Source organism: Brachyhypopomus gauderio, unplaced genomic scaffold (genome assembly GCF_052324685.1).
Source record: "Brachyhypopomus gauderio isolate BG-103 unplaced genomic scaffold, BGAUD_0.2 sc61, whole genome shotgun sequence".
Classification (NCBI taxonomy): Eukaryota; Metazoa; Chordata; class Actinopteri; order Gymnotiformes; family Hypopomidae; genus Brachyhypopomus; species Brachyhypopomus gauderio.
In genome coordinates, this window is record NW_027506882.1 from 1,181,800 (window position 1) to 1,209,186 (window position 27,387).

At 43.5% G+C, this 27,387-nt stretch overlaps 1 protein-coding gene across 6 annotated transcripts in view; it reads right to left on the reverse strand.

Moving 5' to 3' along the window:
• Window positions 1–27,387, reverse strand: part of rabl6a (RAB, member RAS oncogene family-like 6a) — a 182,645-nt gene that overhangs the window by 98,035 nt on the left and 57,223 nt on the right. For 2 of the 6 annotated variants that reach the window (XM_076988299.1, XM_076988298.1), the window contains exons 5-9: window positions 17,477–17,506; window positions 16,033–16,130; window positions 13,192–13,283; window positions 12,620–12,760; window positions 11,842–11,947 (exon numbers count right to left, since the gene is read on the reverse strand). In XM_076988299.1, coding sequence (XP_076844414.1) covers window positions 11,842–11,947; window positions 12,620–12,760; window positions 13,192–13,283; window positions 16,033–16,130; window positions 17,477–17,506 — 467 coding nt within the window. The remainder of the gene's footprint in view (window positions 1–11,841; window positions 11,948–12,619; window positions 12,761–13,191; window positions 13,284–16,032; window positions 16,131–17,476; window positions 17,507–27,387) is intronic. The other 4 variants (XM_076988300.1, XM_076988301.1, XM_076988302.1 and 1 more) reach the window with 4 other exon arrangements.

The window sequence follows — 27,387 nt, forward strand, 5'->3', positions numbered from 1 at the left end:
TGTGGTGGTTGAAGCTTCAGTGCAGTCTGTTGCATTAGCAAGACAAATGACGCTAACACTTCACAGTGGGGGCTGCGGGCCAGTGGGTTAGTGGTGTTCCGTACGAACATGATAATCTAGTGACATATATGGCAACAGAATAACACAAACAAATAGGGAAACTATTACACTAATCAAGAAACAAAACTAAAAAACTATTTTGCATTTACGTTTTCACACAAACCAGGAAATGCAATATGAAACTAAATAAAACTGACATTGGGGAAGCTACTGAAAACAAGGTCACAAAGCATTGATTCTAAAAGATTATTTAGTCACATTAATTTGTTAACATATTGACGTCACGTGCAAATTACGAATATTTTGTTTCGGCGGCTCATTCTTCCTTTGGTGCAAAACGCCATCTAGTGTTAAATATGTGTCAGTACCAGCTTTCTTGTGTAAAGACTCAGTGGTCTTTTGACCGAGCGAGGTGCACTTTAAGTAGGTGAAAACAACACGGTGCCAGTAGCAGGTGGTGAAAGTGGTCAAATGACCGGCCCTCTGCGCCTATAGGTATAAGTATGTAAATGAGGCGCGGCGCTTCTAGTGTTACACATTAGGTGATGCTCAATGGTATTAAAGGCAGAACTGAAATCAATGAAGAGAAGTCTGGTATAGTTTCCTAGGTGTTTCTAGGTGTTGGTGGAGACATGCCACAGCATCCTCCGCCCCCCTCTTAACCTTGTAACTGATGTCGGTCCAGATGTGGGCTGAGAACTGGAAGGAGAGTTCTAAGGATCAGCTTTTCCAAACATTTCATGACTACTGAGATAAGTGCGACTGGGTATTGGGATGATGGTAGATGTCTTCCTCAGAACCGGTACTGTAGCAGTACTGTATGATTTGGAGAAGAGTAAGTGGATGATGGGGTAGAGCTCAGTAGCACATTCCTTAAGCACCCGGGCACCGATGCCATCCGGCCCCGGAGTCTAACCAGGCTTACACCTCCTCAGCTGCTGGTGCACATCCTCAACTGAGAAAGGGACATGCTCGGCTTCCTCCTGGGTAGGAATAGCCTCCAGTAGATTTGTGCATATGTCTTGAGTGGTCTAGTGTGTCGAACCTGAAGTAGAAGGTGTTTAGGTCCCTGGAAATTGCCTTGGGGTCTGAAATTGCATCTAATTTGTGCTTGATGTTTTGTCCTGTGAGTATCCTTATGTTTTTAAAAGCCTGTTTTGTATTCATGGTGCTGAATTCTTGTTCCAATTTATCTTTATATTTGAGTTTAGCCTTAATAATGTAATTTTTTATTTACCGGGTAATGTCTTTGAGTGTGGTCCAGTCTTGCCTCAGAAAAGCCACCCATTTATCTCTCATTCTAAGTTTGATGTGTTTGGTGATCTAGGGTTTGGAGTTTGGAAATTTCCTGATGTTCTTTGTTAGTATAATCACATCAACACAGAATTTTATATAATCCGTGATGGCAGAGGCTTTTTCCTCCAGATCACCTTTAAAGATGTCCCAGTCTGTGCATGCAAAGCAGCATTGCAGCTCTGCAATGGCATCCTCTGACCACTGTTTGGTGCTGTGGATCTCAGGCTTCGCCCGTTTCAGTCTGTATAGCGCAGGGATGTCAAAGTCAAATACACCGAGGGCCAAAAAACCAAATTTGCAACAAGCCGAGGGCCGGACTGGTTCAATGTTTATTAAAACATTTTGAAATGATTGCATATAGCCTATTGAACCAAGACCTAATACTATTATTTAATGCTTAAATGAATAAAGCAATATTTTCTTATGGATCTGTCAGTAATTTCAAGTGAAAACATTTTTCAACAAGCAAACAGATAAAAATAAACTTCCTTCAAAGAAAACGAATATGAATAAAGTAATAAAGGTTTGAAAAGTGCTGGAATTTAAGCTAAAGTACTTGAAAATGCTTGAAATTGTAACTACTTCGTTTCACAACAAATAGCTATCTGACTGAACAGTTCTCTTTCCACGACGAAACATGAGAGAACGTGAAGACGTTAAGATTGGGCGTTTTGAAAATAAACAACTATTAAACAATATAAATAAAAAGCGAATTATTCTGAATCATTTCGAATATATATATATATAAATATTTAACTTAATTAAGTTTAACGTGCTGGGAAATATTGAAATGGACCTTGAAAGTGACGTACAAGTGCTTGAATTCCACCTTGTAAAAGTGTATGAGCCCTGCAAACATGACTTTGTTCATTGCGCTGAGGTGCGGCGCGCGCGATGATACAAAATTCGAGAGGTGCACGACCTCGTGAATCGACAGCGCACGGGCGGAGCCACTGCGATTACGTCATTTTCGCAGCGCTGACCCTCGCCGCTTCTGCGCGCTGCAGTGACTTCGCTGGCTACAGTTGCATTGTGGGGAATGTAGTGTTTGTGCGTGCAAAACACCAGCGGGCGACTGTGGCCTGCGGGCCGGTTCTAATAGTAATTAAATATCATCCAGGGGGCCATAGATAATCAATTCACGGGCCGGATCTGACCCGCGGGCCTTGACTTTGACATATGTGGTATAGCGGGAGTAGAGTGACAATGTTATGATCACTTAGACCAAGTGGCAGGTGAGCCCAGGAAACATATGCGTTGTTAATATTCCCATAACACAGGTCCAGTGTGTTCCTCCTCCTTGTTGGAATATCTACATATTGTTGGAAGGGGGTTAGTAAACCATCAAGCCTGCAGCTATTGAAGTCACCCATGATAAACATCGGCGCATCGGGATATTTCTCCTGCATGTTGCTAGCGGTGCTAGCAATTTGCTCAGCTACGGTTGTGACATTTGCTCTAGGTGGGGTGTAAACACAGATGATGACCAGGTTAGGGAATTCCCTTGGAAGGTGGAAGGGTTGCATGGACAATGTTAGCATTTCCAGGTTAGGTGTGCATACCTGGCCATGAATTTTGATGTTGTTACACCATCTGTTGTTGACATATACACAGGTCCACCCTGAAGATGGTAAAGTTGTCAAGATGTACCGCGGTGTCCGGAACGTTCTTGTTTAACCAGGTCTCCATCAGGGCTAGGATCCCAGCCTCTCTGTAGGACCTTTCCATCCTGCATTTGGCATGAAGTATGTTGACTTAGTTCCGGAGGGATCGCACGTTGGCCATGATAATGGAGGGTAGCAGGTAGCGGAGTAAGTCTCACATTTTGATTGAAAATGATAGCTAGACCACCACCTCTACCTGTTAATCTAGGAGCACAGAGGGAGATAAAGCCAGTGGGGGTAGCTTCGTTAAAAGGGATGTAATCTCCCTGTGTCTGTCAAGTTTCAGTCAGAAAGAGCAAATCTAGGTGCTTCTGACCAATCAAGTCATTAAGGAGTGAAGTTTTGTCTATGAGAGAGTGACAGTTAAATAAGGTGAAATTAACCAGGCCAGAAGAGACAGAGGACTGACATGAAATGGTTGCTTGTGGGACAGGTCACAAAACACCAGCGTCGACTCCACGGCTGAATTTGGATTTGTACTTCCGATATCCATGACCATTAGTCCAAATAGCTGGGATACTGGTTTTAGACGACTGGAAAAGCGCTGGTGTAGGTTTACAAGCCTGGAGGATATAGCAGGTACAGGAAAATATACCAATAGAGCACAAGTTGTTGTATGTGTACTGGTCGAAACATATGCGTTGTTAATATTCCCATATAGGGGTGCCCACAGTTTTCAGCTTGCGAGCTACTTATAAGATGACCAAGTCAGAAAGAACGTAATTTGTGAAGCGGGGGGGGTGGCGAACGTAATTTGTTGAGCGGGGGGGGGGACGTAATTTGTTGAGTGGATTGCTGATTGGCTACCGCGAATGTCAATCAAAATACAACCGTCAGTGCAGATGTGCAATTCATCTACTACTATTTTATGTGACGCGATCTACGCACATTCCTTCGCGATCGACCGACACTTCGCGATCGACGTAATGAGCACCCCTGCTGTACACAATCCTGGGACAGGTCACACATCCATCGGCACCATTAAAAACAGAGATGACATTCCCATATCTCCCAGGCAGATGACAAAAAACTCCAGCAGGATACATATCTAGTTACTACCAAACTCAATGGCCCAGCAACGCAATGCTAAGGTTAGAGCTGAAACTATGTTATCCAAACACCACAAATCAGGCACCAAAGAGGTGGCTAAACATGCCCAAACAACATAAAGCAGCAAATGCAAGAGTTAAACCCTCGGCACAGGTAAGCAGAGGTGCTGGAAATAGGAGAGAGTACTCGTAACAGCTCTACAGCAGGTAGTTAGCAGTATGTTAGTAGCAGCTAGTCAGAAGAAGGAGGAGGCAGCAGCGATGTAAACAATCATCTAGCAGCAGAGAAGAAGAAAGTCCACATACAGAGGCAGGTGATCAAAAGTCCACAGAACAAATCCTCAGAATTTGCAAAAAAAAAAAAAAAAACCAATAGAGAGAGAGACAGGCAGGAAGCGGCAGCTCATGTGGGCACAGCGTTCTCCCACTGGAACCGAAATATATACATCTTGAGATAACTAGGATTAAATGTACTAGAACAAATGGCTCAAAAATGTCTCATAATGGGCTCAAAATGGCCTTTGCACAAAGAGGTTAACCATTCCACCCCTAGTGGTCCCATCGCCAGTATAAATGTTTTTCTGCATAAAAATAACTAATATCGAAAATTGTTAAAACACAAGCCCATCATACTAAATTTATTTTTAGAACTAGTAACCTTCCTGAATAACGATTTTCAGTCATCTACATGCAACTGTTCATGAGAAATCCTGTTCTGAATACACCGGGTTTACACCATGTGGTTTACATGTGCAACTTGACTTGCCCTTTAAATTGTCCATTTTAAAAGTCTACGAAGTAAGATGACCATGTTTTGTCACCTAAAACTCATTTACTATCAAAGCATCAGTATCACACTTTCAAACAGCATATGAAATGTTGGTAATACCTTTATTTGCTTGCTCACGACATCGGAGAACAACAAACAACTCGATCTAGCAGCGACATCGCAGCATTGTTTTACATAATCTGTTCTCAAATTGCAAAACTACTGTTTACTGTTAAATTCCGTAGTTTTTATTGGTCTGGAGGGGGGTGGTGGTTTTGATTGACAGCTTTTCACACCTTTGCCCGGTGAGGTGTAAAGGGGGAAGGGAGGGGGCCTATCAAGACAAAGCAGAAAAGATTAACACCTCACTTGCCATGATTGATGATTGCTTGTCTTTGGGAATGACATGCGCAACACAACAAGCCATATGGGTTATAAACATGCTAACCTAAGATAAGCTAAGCTAAACTAAGATAAGCTCTCCAAAACACACGCGATTGTTAGTGAATATTTTTATTGCATATACTTTTGCACATCATAGAAAAATAAAAGCTTTACTTTAGCTGGCATTTATGTCAAGTTGTATGGGTAGAATGCTAAACCGGAAGATACAGTGGGGAAAATAAGTATTTAGTCAGTCACCAATTGTGCAAGTTCTCCCACTTAAAAAGATGAGAGAGGCCTGTAGACCTCAACTATGAGAGACAAAATGTGAAAAAAAATTGAGAAAATCATTTTGTCTGACTTTTAAAGAATAAATAATGGTGGAAAATAAGTATTTGGTCACCTACAAACAAGCAAGATTTCTGGCTGTCACAGACCTGTAACTTCTTTTTTAAGAGGCTCCTCTTTCCCCCACTCATTACCTGTATTAATGGCACCTGTTTGAAATCGTTAACAGTAGGGATGTCCCGATCCAGCTTTTTGAACTTCCGATCCGATACCGATATTTATTTGCACTTCCGATCCGGTACCGATATCTACCGATACCGGCCTATCCGAGCATGTATTAAAGTTTAAAGTTATTTAGCCAACTTACGTTGTTGTCAAACTCATGTTGAAAAGCGTTTTACTCTTGATAACAAGTAGCCAGCTGAATTAGGTGTGTTTGAATAATACACAATGGTTGGTAAGGAGAAACTGACCTGTTTATTTAGCAATTAATAAACTCAAAATAGACAAAATATTAAATAACAAACAGAAATAGCATCATTAAACAAAGGATTAAAAAGCCACAAGTGCAAATAATATTGTAAATTATATTAAAAAAGCAAAACTGTCACGTAGGGCTACGCCCCCTCTCCTAGCTGTCACTCTGGGTTCCCTCATGTCTGTGTTTCTTGCCTGTTCATCCCAACCTGCTCGTTTGTCTCTATGATTTCCTATTGTCTGCCACGCCCCTGTCGTCATTGTTATCACCTGGTCCTTGTCTAGTTCTGTGTATTAGTCCCTGTATCTCGCAGGTCTAGTCATCGGTTGTTTTGTGCTTCATGTATTCTCAGTGTTGCGAATAACGCCGTTAAAAATAACAGCGTTAGGTAACGGCATCATTTGGTCAGTAACGGGATAATATAATTAATTACTTTTCCTGTCGTTACAACGCCGTTTACGTTACTGGTCATTAAAAGCGGTGCGTTACTATATATTAATATACTAACAGTAATGCGAGCGGACCGCTGCCCAGACTAGTGAGGAGTAACAGATCTCGATAGGTCACAGTTCTTGGTGTAACACGTGTTTAACTTAACAAGTCAGTAAGCGATTGGCTAAGGCAGCGTTATGATAGCCAATCAGAGCCAGTGTTTTTACACGCACGCCGAAGCACGCGAGTGACACGACACAAACGGAGAAGAGGCCGAAATGGCGTCAGGTGCAAGCCGAAGAAAATTTAGCATTTTCAAGGCGATATAAACATTATTTAAGAAAATACTTGAAGTTCCTGAATGTCTACCAGACTGGGTATTTGATTTATTTAATTAAGAATAGAGGTTTTATTGTTAAGTTTACTTCTGTTGTGAACAAACCAATTGTCTGAGGTTGAGAGAATTTAATTTAATTTCATAGATATAAATGCACTTTATATAGTGTAACTGTTTACTTTTGCTTTTTTTTCAAAGATTTGGGATTTTAAAGGATTTTATCCTGCACTGGTCTGTGGATGTGCAATAAATATCAAAAGTTAAACACCTTTCTGATCTACTCATTTCAACTGACTGTGAAAACTGCTTTTTTAAAAAAAACTTAATTGGCATATAACCTTTTTTAAACTGTAACGCAAATAGTTACTTTCCATGGTAACGAGTTACTTTTATTATAGAGTAATTCAGTTACTAACTCATACTTTTTTGAACAAGTAGTGAGTAACTATAATTACTTTTCTAAAGTAACGTTCCCAACACTGTGTATTCTCTGTTCACGTTCGGTGGCTCTTGTGTGTGTATTCGCGTTTCCCTGTTTGTTTCAGCCTGTTCCGTTTTCCCTGCCTGGTTTCTGTGAGTACTCCTTGTGTTACAATGTCGTCAATGTTCGGACTCCCTCAATGATTTGACCCGTGCTATCCTCTTCGACCCTGATTTTGGAATTTCCCTTAATAAATCTCGCTCTCCTCAGCGTTTGTGTCCGCCTCCCTGTTCTGCCTCGCGCAGAACGTTACAAAAACACACAACCTGAGTGGAAAATAGTCTATTAACATTAACATCCATCAGTGCTCTTGAACAAGTGTAAACCAAAGCTTAAAAAAATCCGTGCACATATCGTAAACTAATTAAAAGCAAAATGCTTTTTACTCCACACTTTGCTGCTCCAGCCCCATCTATACACTCCCTTCAATTCAAACGTTTCTGCCAGTGTTAGTTGTGTAGGACCTTTCTTTTTGTCTTCGGTTTTCTTTAGAAACTCATGTTGTTTATGGTGGTATTTCGCTAAATGCTTGATTAGATTGGTTGTATTAAAAGTTCTTACAGCTTTACCACCACGCTTGACTTTGCTGTGGCATATGTTGCATTCTACCTCTTCGTCTTTGTCGTCCTTTAAGGTAAAATAATCCCACACAACTGACATTTTTACCGATAACTTCAAATTTACACGGTGGTCCTAATGGTTAGGAGACGCCGCGGAGCTAAATTGGGGAGACGCTTTGCTCGTGTGCTGAAGGTGTGCTGGAAAATGCGGACCGGATTTTACTCACACTGGCAAAACCACAGCAAAAACTGGAATGGATTATCTAAATGGGTGCGGATTTAGATCGCACCCGGATCGGACTTTAAAAAAAACTGGATCGGGAGTCTGGATCGGCATTTTCTCGTGCCTGCCGATCCGATACCGATACGCATTTTTTGCTAATATCGGCGGCCGATCCGATCCAAATATCGGATTGGGACAACCCTAGTTAACAGTATAAAAGACACCTGCCCACAACCTCAGTCACACTCCAAACTCCACTATGGTGAAGACGAAAGAGCTGTTGGAGGACACCAGAAACCGAATTGTAGACCTGCACCAGGCTGGGAAGACTGAATCTGCAATAGGCAAGCAGCTTGGTGTGAAGAAATCTACTGTGCAATAATCAGAAAATGGAAGACCTACAAGACCACTACTAATCTCCCTCGATCTGGGGCTCCACGCAAGATCTCAGCCCGTGGGGTCAAAATGATCACAAGAACGGTGAGGAAAAATCCCAGAACCACAAGGGGGGATCTAGTGAATGACCTGCAGAAAGCTGGGACCAATGTTACAAAGGCTACCATCAGCAACACACTACGACGCCAGGGACTCAGATCTTGCAGTGCCAGACGTGTCCCCCTGCTTAAGTCAGTCCATATCCAGGCACGTCTGAAGTTTGCTAGAGAGCATTTGGATGTTATTGGGAGAATGTCATATGGTCAGATGAAACCAAAGTAGAACTATTTGGTAAAAACACAACTCGTCGTGTTTGGAGGACAGTGAATGCTGAGTTGCATCCAAAGAACACCATACCAACTGTGAAGCATGGGGGTGGCAACATCATGCTTTGGGACTGTTTCTCTGCAAAGGGACCAGGACGACTGGTCCATGTACATGAAAGAATGAATGGGGCCATGTATTAATATTCCGCCACAGATATATGTAGAGAAGGTTCATGAGATATGCTGCAGTCTCCGTATATAAGCTGATGGCAGATAGCAGAACTCGCATAAACATTCATTCCCGATGTTCAAGCTTCCATGAAGATAGATGTGTGAAGAACGTTTCTAGGTACTTTATTTGTCATACCTTGAGAGAAGAGATGTTGTAATAACGCGGTCAAAACAGAATGCCTTTCTAAGCCGAGGGTGAAAGAGTAATGGCTCCTCGGACACACAGGCAGAAAAACATAACAGCAAGCGAATGATGCAAGAAGAAGGGAGGAGTTACAGAAGCAGAGGGTCAAGGGGAAGATTTTTAAAGAGCCCTGCACACAATAACAATGTCTGGGAATCAGCACAGCAGAACATAAGAAAACACTGCAAGAATCATGAACAATTATGCATAAGTGATAAACAAACAAGACAGGAATAGTTCTTTTAGCAAATGTCCTTAGCAAATGTCCCTGCTGTAACAGCATAGTGAGATTTTGGGTGCAAACCTCCTTCCATCAGCAAGGGCAATGAAGATAAAACGTGGCTGGGTCTTTCAGCATGACAATGATCCCAAGCACACTGCCAGGGCAACAAAGGAGTGGCTTTGTAAGAAACATTTCAAAGTCCTGGAGTGGCCTAGCCAGTCTATTGAGATGAACTTTTGTTATTGAACAAAAACTTATTTTCCACCATTATTTGCAAATAAATTCTTTAAAAGTCAGACAAAATGATTTTCTCAATTTTTTTTCACATTTTGTCTCTCATAGTTGAGGTCTACCTATGATGTCAATTACCAGCCTCTCATCTTTTTAAGTGGGAGAACTTGCACAATTGGTGACTGACTAAATACTTAATTTCCCCACTGTAGCTAGCCAATCTTGGTGGCCAATCTTCATTAATTGCACATTGCACCAGTAAGAGCAGAGTGTGAAGGTTCAATTAGCAGGGTAAGATCACAGTTTTTTATTCAAAATATTATGGGTGACATACCAGAGTTCAAAAGAGGACAAATTGTTGGTGCACGTCTTGCTGGTGCATCTGTGACCAAGATAGCAAGTTTTTGTGATGTATCAAGAGCCAAGAGGGTAATGTCAGCTTACCACCAAAAAGGATGAACCACATGCAACAGGATTAATTGTGGATGCAAGAGGAAGCTGTCTGAAAGGGATGTTCGGGTGTTAACCCAGACTGTATCCAAAAAATAAAACCACAGCTGCCTAAATCATGGCAGAATTAAATGTGCACCTCAACTCTCTTGTTTCCACCAAAACAGTCCGTTGGGAGCTCCACAGGTTCTGTATACACTGTCGGGCTGCTATAGCCAAACCATTGTCACTCGTGCCAATGTCGAACATCGATTTCAATGGTGCAAGGAGCGCAAATCTTGGGCTGTGGACAATGTGAAACATGTATTGTTCTCTGATGAGTCCACCTTTACTGTTTGCCCCAAATCCTGGAGAGTTACGGTGTGGAGAAGCCCCATAGAAGCGTACCACCCAGACTGTTGCCCAGAGTGAAGCATGGGGGTGGATCAGTGATGGTTTGGGCTGCCATATCATGGCATTCCCTTGGCCCAATACTTGTGCTAGATGGGCACGTCACTGCCAAGGTCTACCGAACCATTCTGGAGGACCATGTATATCCAATGGTTTAAACATTGTATCCTGAAGGCAGTGCCGTGTATCAGGATGACAATGCACACAGCAAGACTGGTGAAAGATTGGTTTGATGACCATGAAAGTGAAGTTGAACATCTCCTATGGCCTGCACAGTGACCAGATCTAAATACAGTGTGTCCCTGCTTAATGACGGATCTGGTTAACGACGGACGGGAGTTACGACCGAAGTTTTTTTAATTTCGTGTGGTGCGCAGAGGAGCAGTGGCACATTGGAGTGTTGTTGAGTGTTGTGTATGACAAGGCTAAGGCAGCGCAGCCTCCACTGCAGCCCATCTCAGCAACGCGATCGCTCTTTCTCACACTATACGCACGCACGATAACATTGTTAGTTGTTTCTATACTGTATTTACGATCAAAGGATATCTAAATCTAGGGTCATGCTTAACAACGAAAACTGCTTTACGACAGACTTTTCAGTTTCTAACCCCGTCATTAAGCGGGGACTCACTGTATTATTGAGCCACTTTGGGGTGTTTTGGAGGAGCGAATTTTCCTCCACCAGCATCACGTAGTGACCTGGCCACTATCCTGCAGGAAGAATGGCTTAAAATCCCTCTGATCACTGTGCAGGACTTGTGTATCATTCCCAAGATGAATTGACGCTGTATTGGCCATAAAAGGAGGACCTACACCATACTAATAAATTATTGTGGTCTAAAACAAGGTTCCAGTTTCATGGTCCAACCTCTGTATAGGTAATGAACTTTCTGTAAGATGTCCAACATTATTATTTTGTTTTAGTAAAAAATAAAATAAAATGTTGCATGCTCTTGATGTATAGTGGCCAACATCTTGTCAGACAACAAGACAACAACAACAATGTTGAGTGTGTTGATGACTGCCTTCTGGACATCTATCAAGACAGCGGTCATCTCCATGATTGATCTCCATGATTGTGTAGCCTACTAAACCAGACTAAGGGACCATTTTAAATGCTCAGGTAGCCTTTGCAGGTGGTTTGTGTTAATTATTCTAATTTTCTGAGATAATTACTTTTGGGTTTTACATTGGCTGTGTCAAGGAAATATTGATTATATTCATGTGTGATTCATGTTAATCATGTCCATGCAGACACTATAGTGCAATCTATGTGAAAAGTACTGCTTTTTTCACTTTTTGTGTTAAATTACTGAAGTAACTGTACTTTTTGATGATATTCTAGTTTATTGAGATGCACCAGTATTTGCTGTGTACATTAGGGGAGTTATCCCATAAGTCTTGTCTGACCTGCAGCTTTAGGAACGGAATATTGAAGAAGCGATGCAAATATCTGAGACCAAAGCCATTCTTCATAGAGGACTCTGCATAATGGATGTAGGAGGAGCCTGGAGGTCTGCAAGTAGAGAAGATAATGGAGTAAATGAGAGGGTGAAAGATTCTGTATAGTATGTGTATGTGCTGATGAAAATAATACAGAAGGTCAATAAAAGCCATGTCAATGCATCAAGTGTTGTTGATGTAAAGTGATTACTGATGTCCTATGTAATAAAACTATTAACCATGAATCCTTAGCAGTCCCTTATTAGCCTAGTCAAGCCTGGCTCCGTCCCACATGCTTGTCAGAGCTACATTTTGGTTCTTTCCCGGTGTTTTCTTTTGCCACGCGCCTAGCCTTGGCCTACCCTGCTGTTTTGCGTCAGTCCCTAATTAGGTGTGTATATATAGCAGGAGTCGAGAGTTGACCCTCTTTAGGATCTTGTATTGGGTCCGTTTATGTAGGATGATCAGATCTGAGGTGGTGGAAAAAAGGACACCTCAGCGGAGTGGGGCATATGGGGGCAGGGGCACCCGAAAATTTTAGGCTGCTTCACCAGCCTAAAATATGGGGGAGTGGGGGAGGGTGTGACTAGTTCATGAACGAAATGCTTCTCGAAATTCTTTGTAAGCTCTAGTAAAACAATATCGCAGATGTTTGTGAAATTCCGCCTCACAAAGAGGGAAAAGCGGACATCTGGTCACCCTTTCAAGAGCATTCTGAAAATGCTGCAATGTTAGCATTGCTTACCTATTGAGACTATTGACCAAGTCTCTGATGTCATCAGGTAAGATGACCCGGTGTTCACCCATGTCCCGCTGGTTCCCCAGAACACACACAGGCAAATGCATGGGAACTTTAGGCAACTCCTTCATAATGTAGTTGAATGTCCTTCAGTTAAAGGAAAAACAGAGACTTCAACAAGAGGATACACATTTCAGACTCAGATTCAGGATTTAAGCAATAGACTTTAATGACTTTAGTGACTTTTAGAATTTAATGACCCCACTTCCAGAAATGTTTCATGTTAATTTTACTCCTTTTCTTCCCCCCTGATAACAGTTTGGAGCTTTACTGAAAGAGTAAGATGAACTCTTTCAGTGACAAATGCCAAATGCCTAATTGATATTTGATCCTGACTGCAAACAAGTGAGAACAAAGACAAAGACAGAAAAGAGAAAAACAAAAAGGACTGAGAATTTGTGAGAAAAGACCTGGGAAGATAGATGTATAAAAATAGATTTAGAGAAAATGGTCTTGGCAACAGGTGATTGAAGTCGAACAGGTAAATGAAGGAGGTAAAACAATAGAAGTTTGCTTACCACTGCTTGGTAATGTCAAAAATCATGACAACTCCATTGCAGTTCTTATAAACATCTAGAAATTCAGCATCTAGTGCCATCTCTGTTTCTGACTGCATAGAGAACATAACATTTTTACATGATTTTGTCTTTAATCACACACTCATCCACTTTTAAATCTTATCAATGAAATCTGTCCCACAGCTGCAAGGCAGCTAAATAACATAGTAGATCAGTTTCTGCATGTTATAGCAGAGATAATGCCAGCACTGGATAAGACTTGCTAATCAGAGATGATGCCAGAAAACATCCTGGTGCTGCTAGTAGATTAACTGATTTAACACATGCACAAACAGCTCATCCATTCTTTTCCCACTGGAAAAGCTGATTGACGCAGACAGGGAACATGCAGAAAAAAAACCACGCAGTGATGCGTCGCAATGAAAATTACAAAAAGGTGATCAAACCAAAAAACCTTTGACGATCCAAAATAAGACACAACAACCAGCGATGAGCTAGTACAAACATACAACAGAAATAGAGAAACACCCTCAGGTGGAGATATCACTAATGGGTACCACCCTTGAGGGTGTACACACAACAAAAGATAGGACAACACTGCCACTGCTGATGGAAGCACTTTGCTCTCTGTATTGTGACAGCAGCAGCAGTACACAAACAAACAAAACAGGAAGGAGGGCAGGGACGAAACAGAGAGGTGTCCCCTGCAGTTCTGGAGCTGGACACAAACACACAATAACTCCTATCCCCCCTGTGTGGAGTCCTGGACCGTCGAGGCCAGTGGCCGACAACAACCACACCCCGGTCAGAAGACCCCCATGCCTACATGCTTTAGTTTGTGTGTGCAGGCTACCTCTCCGGGGAGCAGCTATCCTTCTCCCAGATCTCTCGTCTCAGGGAAGCCCCTGCCCATGACATAGGCTCAAATGACTGGCCTTGGCTCACCCTATCCTTTAGGGGACACTCTCATTTCAGGTTAGACTACTCTAACCTGTTTTGTTTTATTTATTCTGTAAAGGACTTTGAGTTGCATGTATGTACAAAAGGTGCTATGCAAATAAAGATTATTATTATTATTATTACATCAGGGGTCTCCTGCCTACTGAGGAGATCCCTGAAGGCCCAGGAGAACCACCACAAACCTCCAAAGTGTATCATCTACAAAACACACACACACACACGCCCACACACATACACACACACACACACACACACACACACACACACACACACACACACACACACACACACACAACCCTGGCCGTCACACTAGGCCAGGGACCCCACTAGCCCCCAAAGACTTTCAAGGGGGGAACTCCATTGTAAGGAAATTGCATTAAGACAAAAACAAAACCCACAAACAGAGAAAAAGACTAATTAATGAGTAAGACAAACATACACATAAGTGCTTCGTATCATGACACTGATCTTGGTAGTGATTCACAAAGTGGTGTTCAGACTAAATCAGATCTAAATCAAATATATCTGATAGCCAAACAATGTGTTAAGAACTTGGGCGTCACTTTTGATAGAGTTCATTTATAAATCACACATCACGACTACATGCAGGACAGCTTATTTTCACTTTTGAAATATCGCTAAGGTCCTAGATATGTTCTCTCCTGCTGATAGTAAAAAATTTGTCCATGCATTTATCATATCTTCTTCTTCTTCTTTCGGCAATTCCCGTTTAGGGGTCACCACAGCGGATCAAACTCCTCCATCTGGCCCTGTCCTGAGTGTCCTCCACTGACACACCAACCACTCTCATATCCTCTACCACTGCATCCATAAACCTGCTCTTAGGTCTACCTCTCCTCCTCTTGCCTGGAAGTTCCATCCTCAAGACCCTCCTACCAATATACCTCTCCTCCGTCCTCTGTACATGTCCAAACCATCTCAATCTCGCTTCTCTAACTTTATCTCCAAAACATGCGACATGTGCTGATGCATTTATCATATCAAGGCTAGATTATTGTAACACAGTTTTATCTGCTCTCCCAAAGAACTCTATTTCTTACCTACAGCAAGTTCAGAACACTGCTGCAAGGGTTCTGACCCGCAGGAGAAAGAGAGATCATTTTACACCTGCACTCCACTCACTGCACTGGTTACCTGTCAGTTTTAGAATCGATTTTAAGGTTCTGATGATGGGTTTTTAAATGACTTCATGGTCTTGCTCCTCTTTACCTTAGTGAAATGAGGGTTAGATATGTTCCAGTCAGGTCTCTCAGGTCTTCAAAGAGTAATTTACTGGTGATTCCTAAAAGCCGATTAAATAACTCTCTTCCTGAGAAGCTCAGACACACCCTTTAAATGAAGTTTGTTGCCCACTTCTGCCTACAGCTCACACTGTGAAGTCCTGGGTTTGTTTTGGTATATTCCATGCATATAGTATTTTACCACATTCTGATTAATAAAGTTTTAAAAATAATGCTTACCTTGTTTCATAAAGACTGTTCTTTACTACTTTTGGTTAAAATATTAAGATAACCATCTTGACAAATTTTTTAAGTTGTGATAGCTTTAGTTCTCCCAACTAAAACTGCTTTGTTCTGAAATTCATTCTATGGATAAAATAAAATTTGTCTCCATTTAACTTGACATACTGAGTTGGACTGACTTTTGACTCCAAAAGTTCACTTTACTCAAAATCTCACTTGTAACACCATGGACATTTTTTGGTTTGTAACAACATGGTAACTGTGTAAAAGGTGTTACATACATAAAGCTGACTCTGGTTATAATTGACTCATTGTAATTTAAGGTTCATTTTACATTCATGAGCTCATATTTGGGATGTAAAAATAATGATCAAAATATAAAAGAAATTAATATTACCTCTTGTGATTCATTTTCCAGTTTCAGGTTATCTCCACGTCTTTTACCTTTCCCTGCAGTATGGTGAAAAATGTTGTTAAAATGTGTTTCCGTGTCTGCTGAAAAATGAAACACGAAAATTAAAGTGTATGTATTGTATAATGCAGTCTGTATCAAATTAAGTGATTCAACTACTGATGAATGTAATATGCTGCATTGTAATTAGCTGTAAAATGTAAATAAACAAACAGGGCAAAGACTAGTTGTTTTATAAAAAATAAATAACTATGGCATTTATAACTAAATGATATTCTGAATGATTCACCTGTTTCATTAATATCAAACACACATTAAGACACATTAAGAGCCTAAGGCTGGAGGACTACTGAAATATGAATAACATGCTGAATTTTAAAGAACGTGCCTACACAATTTCCTAAGCTGGCTAGTAAAACATCTTTCCACAACAAATAATGAGATAAGTAATTTAAGTCACACCAACACTACACACTGTCACACCTTAGGCCATGTGAAGAATTGACAGAAAACTAAAGAAAACAGATCATCATCAGGACACATATGAAATGATTCTCACATTTATCCATTCTCACAAACTAAAATGTAATTGAAAGCAAACTTACAGCAAACAGAACAAAATATTCCAATATCAAATACATTAAATTAAAGGTAGGAGTGTGTGGAATAAGGGCATTTGTAGTAAGAAAATGCAATTTCTTAAAGCCCCTGAACTCTCCCTCTGGGCATGTTTGTGTGACTTCATTAGGTGTGTGTCTAGTCCAGGGGTGCCCACAAGTTTTTAGTTTGTGAGCTACTCATAAGATGACCAAGTCAGAATGATCGACCTATTTATTTATTAGCGATCGTTGATGGGGGGATTTTTGCGCGTGTATCGATCGTTGACGGGGGGGGATTAGACGTCAGATTGGCTACCATGTATGACAATCAAAATACAATCGTCAGTGCAGATGGACAATAGCCTGTCATTCATCCACTACTTTTTAATGTCATGCGATCTACCCACACTTCGATCGCGATCGACGTAATGGGCACCCCTGGTGTAGTCTGTGTTCCTTGCTGCTCATTATGATTTGTTAAAGTGAATGCCATTACTGTTGAATGCTGTCTTCAGTTATATCGAAAGGAATAAGCGTTATATTTAAAATGCTAGACATCCTCGCCTAGATATCCTGCATTACAGACAATGTTAAAGTAAATACATAGTACATGTATTCAAACTAAACCTAATTTGGGATTCATGTTATTTCACACACTCCTTAAAATCAAAAAGAACTATGAGCAAACATTTATTTTCTAACCTTACGGAAATGCAAAGCAGTCAAAGGACAGCATTATTTACTGAATATCCACTCTCATCAATGAGTTCAATGAGAGAGAAGAGAAAAGAAGTCACTGCATACACCAGAAACATACTGGCTGTGCTCACCTATGCTTTCTGGCAGAGGAATCTTTTGTCCTAAAGGTACCACAATATGGATAAGATGAAAAAACAGCCCAAAGAAATAAGATGATTTGATTACTTTTGTATTATTTTAAAATATTGCTAAACAATTCGATATTAAAGAAAAATGTTTTGCTTCATGTTTCATGTATTTACTGATTCAAATGGTTTCAACAACACATACTGGTTCAGACAGGAACATTCTACTATTATATTCCTTTTAACTTTTCAGCTAGTAAGTAATAGGTAAGTAATAGGCTGGTGGTGCTGGATTTGTGTTGCCAAAAATGAAAGGTATTTATCATATACATTTTTAAATAACCATAGATTAGATTGCTACATCCTGTTTTCGAAATGCTTTGTGGGATTGCCACTGTTTTGGCCAAGATGTGTATTCAACTAAGGATTTTCATAGTCGAATCTGATTAGTCAGATTTCCCCTTTAGTCGACTAATAGTCGAATTGGGTTTTTTTTTAATCTAGAGCACTTTAAACGGGATACCTTTCTCATTCAGGACTTTTTTCCACTTCAAAGTAAAAACCTAAAACACTCAGATTGTCACGTTGCGGAGGGCCCCCTGCTGGTCGCCCCCGTCCACAGTGGGAGTTGTCCTGTTGTTGTGTTCATCCCTCAGGTGGGCGGAGCCCGCGATCCGTCTCTCCTGAGGGTTGTTTGTTCGTCTATATATGTCTTGTCTTTGTACCAGTTGACCGCTGGTTATTATATCCTTAATTCGGATCGACTCAAAGGTTTTTGGTTTGCGCACTTTCTTCTTTAAACCATCCATTTTCCCTGAGACTTGGCGTGATCACTTCCATTTTATTTCGCTCACCCTGCCCGTCACACAGATAAATGAATAAACACGGTAGGTTGGCTTTATTCAGTTTTTAATTTGGCGCGAACAGAGTCCGTTTGCTGTTCGCGGTCGCCGCTCGTCACGGTCGCCTCGCTCCCCGTGTGTCTTGTGTTTTATGTGGGGAGCGACTGCGAACTTGAGCGGCGCGTCACCATTGTCTGTGTCCAGTGCGCATGTGTGGGTCCCGTCCGTTTGCTGTTTGCACCGTTTGTTTGTCTAGTCTTTGCATGTTCGTTTTGTCCTAGCGTGCTCGTGAAATGTCGTTGTTATATGTAATCCCACGCTTGCTCCTCCCCTTAAATGTGTGTTTGGGGGGGGGGGGGGGGGGGACCGGTTGTGGTCCCGTGCCATGGGGTATGGCACGGAGGGCATCGGTGTGGCGCGTTTGTGTTGTATGTTGGTGTGTGGTTGGGTGTGTGTGTGTGTGTATGTGTGTGTTTTCTGTGCAGGTGCTTCCCCAGGTGGGCGGAGCCCGTGATCCGTCTCACCTGAGGGTCGTTTGCCTATATATGTCTTGTCTTTGTACCAGTTGACCGCTGGTCATTATATCCTTAATTTGGAGATATTGCACAGGTTTTTGGTTTGCACACTTTCTATTAAACCATCCTTTTTCCCTGAGACTTGGCGTGATCGCTTCCATTTATTTTCGCTCACCCTACCCGTCACAGGTTTAAAAAACAAACAACAAAAAATGTTTATAGGCCTACTTGCCAAGACGCACCGTGACGAGACGACACAACACGACCGAAACGACAAACAGCTGAACAGTTTTTTTTTTTTTGCCTTATGCATTTTAAATGGTATGCCATGTTGGTTGTTGTCGTGCGAAATGAAAGACGTTGATGACATAACTTGCACTTTACTTTGTTTGATTCATCTTTATCTGTCACGGTGAGGGAGCCGGGTCGCCACAGGAGGGCATGCATCCCAGCCAGCAGCCGATCCCAGCACACACCCCCGAGCACGCAACCACTCCCACAGTCACAATCACCAGAGTATTGAAACACCTGTCACTTGTTACTTTGCTCTTCTTAAGCCCGCAGGTCATCCGCTCCAGTGCTGCACATTGCCACTACTGAAGCGTCTCTGTTAGTGAAGACGCTACGAGCATTACTAAGGCTTCGCTGTCGTTACTGCCCTACGAGTGTCACTGGTTTGAGTCATGGAGAATAAACATCCTTCTGTTTCACCTACGTCTCCGGCTGCCTCTGTCCTGACGCCTTCGGCGTCACAGAATGTGCAGCCTGGAGCAGCTGGAGGCGAAGGAGCCTCACCACTGAAGGTACTGGCCCACCAAGGTGTCGTGCTGGGCCAACAGCAGCAGGAGCTCCAGGAACTCCGTGCACTGGTAACCACACTCACGTCCTGCATACAGGCTCTGACGGTACATGCATCTGCCCACCATCCCACACCCGGGGCACCGGTTCCTCTCCCTGAACCCTATGGAGGAGACCCAGAGCGTTGCGAGGGCTTCCTGGTCCAGTGCCAACTGTATTTTGACAGCATGCCTCAGTTTACCGATAAAAAAATCTCGGTTATGGTAAACCGCCTACAGGGCAAGGCACTGGACTGGGGAGCGGCCCAGGTCAGTGGAGAGACCCCCTGCACCCGCGGGTACGAGCTATTCGTCAGCGAGCTAAGAGCAGTTTTCAGCCACCCAAGCCGTGGGAGATTCTGCGGTCAGAGTTTGTTACAGCTACGACAGCAAAACCATAGCGCTGCGGATTACGCCTTAGAGTTCTGGACGCTGGCCACTAGGACCGGATGGGGTGAAGCCGCGCTGACAGACGTCTTCTTGGCAAGACTGACTCCCGACCTGAGGGCAGAGCTGACCTGTCGACCCGAGGGGCAGAACTTCAATCAGGTGGTTCACCAGGCCATAACACTAGACTGGTTGCTGCAAGAGCGAAGAGGAGGAGCGGCGCTTCCTACTACCCCGCAGGCTCCCGTACAGACGCCGTCCCGTGAGACCACTACAGCCGAGTCCATGGAGAGGGGTGCTCCCCCCCCCATCTCGGTCCGCCAGTCCAAGGAGGAGGCCAGGGTAGGTATATCTCTGATGGGTCCATTGTTACAGTGGGAGGCGGATGTGTCTTACGGGGCAATGTCTTTGTCGTTGTTCGGTTTAGTGGACTCGGGAGCCTCGGGGAACCTGATGAGGAGAAGCGTCGCGGAGGAGCTGAAGGTGCCTCTGATTCGGCTCGAGGAGCCCCGACGTGTGCAAGCACTGGACGGGCGACCTGTGAGCGGGGTTTTTTATTTCTCACCGCACTGCACCAGTCACCTTAAATGTTCATGGCTGAAGGGAAAGTATTAGTTTTTTTATCCTCCCTTCCACACATTACCCTATCATGTTAGGTCTCCCATGGTTCGAGCTACACAACTCAGTCATCGACTGGTCCACGGGTAGGTTGCTAAAGTGGGTAGCGCCCCTTCAGGGCACCCGGTCACCCTCCCGTGTGTTCGCGCAGACCACCAGCATAGAGAGCCCTAACATCAGTACCATTCCGGTCATTCCGGCACCGTATCAAGAGCTAGTGGAGGTATTCAGTGCTGCCAAGGCCATCCAGTTACCACCCCACCGACCCTGGGACTGTCATATCACCCTCAAGGCAGGTACAATGCCACCGCACGGCCGAGTCTATCCACTGTCTCAGGAGGAAGAGCGGGTTATGACTCAGTATATAAAGGAGGCTCTCGCTCAGGGCTATATAACTCCCTCCACCTCTCCCGCCTCAGCCAGCGTCTTCTTTGTAAAAAAGAAGGACGGAGGTCCGAGGCCATGCGTAGACTATCGGGGGCTCAATTCCTTCTTAGTGAACTTTGCCTACCCGCTGCCGCTAATGCCATCAGCACTGGAGCAGTTAAGGTCGGCTAAAGTCTTCACTAAACTGGATCTACGCAGCACCTACAACCTTATTCGCGTACGCAAGGGTGATGAATGGAGGACAGCATTTAGTACCTCTACGGGTCACTATGAGTATCGCATCTTGCCTTATGGCTTGGCCTCTGCTCCGTCGTTCTTTTAGGAGTTCATTAATGAGGTCGTAATGGAGTATCTGAATAGATGTGTTGTCGCTTACGTCGACAACATCCTGATCTATTCACCCTCCTTGGACCAACATGTGCATGATGTACGGGCAGTCCTAGGCACGCTCTTGCGCAATCGTTTGTATTGCAAGCTGGAGAAGTGCGAGTTCCATCTCAAGGAGGTGAACTTCCTGGGTTACACCATCAGGCCAGGCTCCGTGCACATGCAGCACAGGAAGGTGGAGGCGGTAGTGAAATGGACGCAGCCTCACATACGGCGCGAGCTACAGAGATTTCTGGGCTTCGCAAATTTCTAAAGGCGGTTCATACGCGAGTATAGCCAGATCGCAGAGCCCCTTACCCACATATGTCAAAGTCAAGGCCTAAGGGCCAGATCCGGCCCGCGAATTGATTATCTATGGCCCCCTGGATGACATTTAATTACTATTAGAACCGGCCCGCAGGACACAGCCGCCCGCTGGTGTTTTGCACGCACAAACACTACATTCCCCACAAAGCAACGGTAGCCCGCGAAGTCACTGCAGCGCGCACAAGCGGTGAAGGTCAGCGCGGCGAAAATAACGTAATCGCAGTGGCTCAGCTCGTGCGCGAGCGTCTCGCGCGCTGTCGATTCGCGAGGTCGTGCGTCTCTCGAATTTTGTACTTTGCGCGCGCCGCGCCTCAGCGCAATGAACAGTCATGTTTGCAGGGTTCATACATCTTTATAAGGTGGAATTAAAGCACTTGTACGTCACTTTCAAGGTTCATTTCAATATTTCCCAGCACGTTAAACGTAATTAAGTTAAATATTTATACATATATTCGAAATGATTTGAAATAATTCGCTTTTTATTCACATTATTTAATGGTTGTTTATTTTCAAAACGCCCAATATTAACGTCTTCACGTTCTCTCATGTTTCGTCCTGGAATTACAAGATACAAGAGAACTGTTCAGACAGATAGTTATTTGTTGTGAAACGAAGTAGTTACAATTTCAAGCATTTTCAAGTACTTTAGCTTAAATTCCAGCACTTTTCAAACCTTTACTTTATTCATGTTTGCTTGTTGAAAAATATTTTCACTTGAAAATAAGAAAATATTGCTTTATTCATTTAAGCATTAAATAATATACACTGTGTTAGGTCTTGGTTCAATAGGTTATGTGCAATCATTTTAATATGTTTTAATAAACATTGAACCAGTCCGGCCCTCGGCTTGTAGCAAATTTGTTTTTTTGGCCCTCGGTGTATTTGACTTTGACATCCCTGCCCTTACCGATATGCTGAGAGGGGGAGGTACCAAGCTTCGCTGGACCGAGAGATCTACGAGAGCGTTCAACCAGCTGAAGCAAGCATTTGTCGACGCGCCGGTCTTACATCAACCGGATCCTAACCATCCCTTCATAGTGGAGGTGGACACGTCAAATGTGGGAGTAGGCGCGGTGCTTTCCCAGCGGCCGAAGAAGCATAGCTCCCTCCGCCCCATAGCCTTCTACTCGAAGAAACTCACCGCTGCCGAACATAACCATGGGGTGGGAGACCGTGAGCTATTGGCGATGCGCAAGGCATTCGCGGATGCGCTATCTAGGTCCTTTCCTGGCAGCACGGAGTCTACGAGCGAGGAGCCTGTGCTTACACCCGAGTGCTTCGGGGGAGCTTTGGAGTGGAAGATAGACCGGGAGATCGAGGCAGCAAACCCGCATCCAGGTTGCCCGCCGCACTGTAAGTACGTTCCTCCCGCGCATCGTAGCGCCCTCATCAGCTGGGCTCACACATTGGTGGGGATGGGGCACCCAGGGGTGTCGAAAACGGCCCAGTTACTGGGGGCACGCTACTGCGGGTAAGCTCCTCCCTCTCCTCACACCAAAGCAACCGTGGACGCACATCGCTCTGGACTTCGTCACGGACCTCCCTCCGTCCGAGGAGAACACGGTCATCATGGTGGTAATCAACCGGTTCTCGAAGATGGTTCGCTTTCTTCCCCTGCGGGGCCTGCCCACCGCGTGGGAGACTGCGGATCTCCTGTTTTGGCACATATTCCGGCAGTTCGGTCTGCCTGAGGATATCGTGTCAGACAGGGGACCGCAGTTCACCTCGCATGTGTGGCGGGAGTTCCTGTCTAAGCTCAACATCATGATTAGCCTAACCACTGTGTTGTTTATGAACTCAGTCAATAAACATAGTTGTAATAATGAACTTGTGTTCCGCTTTATTCAACCAACCTCAACCTGCATGTGCTACACGACTTCCTCGACACACATATATGTATCCCTGACCTTCTATTAACTACCGCAATAGATCCATCTAGTGGTCATATGTGGAACTTCATTTGAATGCATTCTGCACATCAACACATCCTCCCTTTTCTAGATCTAACATTAACAAAGATACTTTAAACATTCATCAACAATTGTCAACAATCACTTTTTTTTTTAAAACAACAATAATAATAATAAACTAACATTCAGTCCATCCTCTTACAAGTCCAATCTATCAGGTCTTTTTATTTGTCGACCAGATCTTCTCAGGACAGGTAAGTTCGACTGAACATTGCTTGTATCCACTTGCAAATGTCCATTATCGTCTGCATTTGATGCTGTATCTGCACTAAATGCATCAGATTCCTTCTCAGTCTCTGTGAAAGTCTCTTTTGTTTTCAGAAGGCTGCGGCGGTTCCTCCTGAGCACATGTCCGTCCTCCGTCTTTACTGCATAGGATCTAGGTCCGACCTCCTGAAGAACAGTTGCTTTCCTGTTCCATGTATCTTGATCCTGGATTCGTACCACGTCATCCTTGGCAAGTGGACTGAGAGGTTTAGTTGACTTGTCATAACGTTGCTTCTGTTTCCATTTCATGCTTTCCAATTTTGTCTGTATCCCTGTGTTGTACTTGATGTCTGTATAACAGGGAAGTGTTGTGCGTAACTTTCGGTTCATTAACAGCTCTGCTGGGGATAAACCACATTCAAGCGGAGCAGCTCTGTAGCTTAGAAGAGCTAAATAAGGATCTGACTTGCTGTCTGTGGTCTTTTTCAGAATCTGTTTGATGATGTGCACCCCCTTTTCGGCTTTGCCATTTGCCTGAGCATGCTGAGGACTGGATGTGACATGACTGAAGCCATAGTGGCTCGCAAACTGCTGCCACTCCTTGCAGTTGTAACAAGGACCATTGTCACTCACCACAGTCTTTGGTATTCCATGCCGGGCAAATATGGACTTCACATGCATAATGACAGTACTGGCAGCTGTGCTTGAGAGCAGGGCAATTTCAGGGAAATTTGAGTAGTAATCAATGACTAGCAAATAGTCCTTCCCATTGCAATGAAACAGGTCAGTTCCAACTTTTTCCCAAGGAGCAATGGGAAGATCTGGAATCATCATGGGTTCCCTTGCCTGTTTGCTCTGGTACTTGTTGCATGTTTCACACTTTCCTACCATGTTTTCGATGTCCTTGTTAATGCCAGGCCAATACACAGCGCTTCTGGCTCTCCTTTTACACTTCTCTATTCCAAGGTGTCCCTCATGTAGCTGTCTAAGTATCTCTGGCCTAAGGCTGTATGGAATGACAATTCTATTATCTCTCAGTAACAGTCCATTTGCCACACTTAGCTCAGATCTGAAGTGATAGTATTCTGGACAGGAACCCCTGGGCCATCCGCTGTGCATATTGTTGATCACTGTTTGTAATACTTTGTCTTTGTCCAATTCATCACTTATTTGCTTTGCTCTGACGTCAGATACTGGAAGGGACTCAACTATCATGTTGATGTGATTTTCAATTTCCTTTTCAGTGGAACTCACGTCACTCATCACAGGTGCTCGTGACAGTGCATCTGCCAACACTAAGTGTTTGCCTGGAGTGTATACTAACTCGAAGTCATACCTCTGCAATTTCATGATGAGTCGCTGGATCCTGGGCGACATCTCGTTGAGATTTTTCTTGATGATCGACACCAGGGGGCGATGATCTGTTTCGACAGTAAAAGTGGGAAGCCCGTAGACATAGCCGTGGAATATTTCTAGTCCATAGGCCAATCCCAAGCACTCTTTCTCTATTTGAGCATATTTGGTTTCAGTTCTTGTCATTGATCGCGAAGCGTAGGCAACTGGCTTCCAGCTATCTCCTTCTGCCTGCAGGAGGACAGCTCCCAGACCATCTTTCGACGCATCCGTTGAAATCTTCAGTCTCTTTGCTGGATCATAGTACGCAAGCACAGGGGACTTGGTCAGAGTTGCCTTGAGAGCGTTCCATTCTCGCTCATTCCTTGTTGTCCACTTGAACTCGGTGGAGTCACGCAGTAGTTCCCTTAGTGCTGATGTTTTCACAGATAGGTTGGGTATAAATTTGCCAATAAAGTTGATCATCCCCATCACTCTGAGTACCCCTTTTTTGTCTGTGGGGCGTGGCATGCTAAGGATTGCTTTTATTTTTTTGTCATCCGGCTCAATGCCTTCAGCAGACAGCTTGTCTCCGAGGAATGTTATTTCTTGCACACCAAACTGACACTTTGCACGATTCAATTTCAGTCCATAGTCAGATATCCTGTGTAAGACTTTTGTCAGTCTCTCGTTGTGCTCTTGTAGGGTGGAACCCCATATGACTAGATCATCAATGTAGCAACGAACCCCTACTAGACCCTCAAGCATGTTATCCATCGCACGATGATAGATTTCTGATGCTGAAATTATGCCAAATGGCATCCGCAGGAATCTGTATCGACCGTAGGGCGTATTGAATGTGCAGTATCGTGAGCTTTTGTCATCTAGCTTAATTTGCCAGAATCCTTGTGCTGCATCCAACTTTGAAAAATACTTGGCACCTGCCATTTCACTTGCAATTTCCTCACGTTTCGGTATTTGGTAATGCTCACGTTTTATGTTCCTATTTAAGTCTCCTGGGTCCATGCAAATCCTCAGCTCTCTGTTCTTGTTCTTTTTGTCTACACACACCATAGAGTTTACCCACTCTGTAGGCTCTTCAACTTTTGTGATCACCTTCATCTCACTCATTCTGTCCAGTTCCTTTTTAAGGCGCTCCCTCAGTGGTGCAGGGATTCTCCTTGGTGCGTGGATCACTGGTTGCGCATCCTCTTTCAACTGAATTTTGTATGTGTATGGAAGGCAGCCCAGTCCTTTGAATACATCAGGAAAACGTTGCACCACAGAGTTAACTGTGCTGTCGTGTGTCATCACAGCTTCTGCACAGTTGATTTGGTAGACTTTTCTCACCAGATTTAATTTCTTCGAGGTGACCCCTCCTATCAGTGACTCTCGACCTTCAGGTACTACAGAGAACAGCACATCGAATTCCTTGTTCTTCACCGTCACTCTCAGTCTGCACTGCCCCTTGCTTTCTATTTCTTTTCCATTATAATCTTTCAGCTGCACAGTTTTCTTGAGTATTTTTGGCTTTTCTTTCATTTCGCTGATTTCTGTCATGCTGATCAAATTGGCTTGCGCGCCTGTGTCAATTCTAAGTGCTACCAAAGCTCCATTTATTGGCAGTGAGACTATCCAGTTGTCATCTTCTGTGTGACTTTCTTGTGTTTTTGTGGCTTGCCCGTTCTCGGCATTTTCACATGACACCATGCCTACGAAGAAAGTCTCACTTAGGTCTGTTTCCTCAACCATCCTCACTGGCCTTGATTTCTCTTTGGTTAGACATTGTTTGGCGAAATGATTTTTTCCTTTGCATTTTGCACATGTTTTGCCATATGCAGGGCACTGTCTTGGCTCATGTTTTCCACCACATCGTTTGCAGCCTGTTGCGTCTTTGTTATTCTTTTGTTGATAATTTCTTTTCATTTTGTTTCTGACGACTGCTACTCTAGCACTCTCGTGCACTACGGAGGTACTCGCATCAGCAAACGTCTTTGCATGCTGTTGCGCTAGCTCATTAGCATGGCATATTTTCTCCGCCTCTTCCAAAGTTAGCTTATCGTCTCTTAGCATTCTCTCCCTCGTCTTTTTATCAAGTATTCCGTAAACTATCTGATCGCGGACCATGGA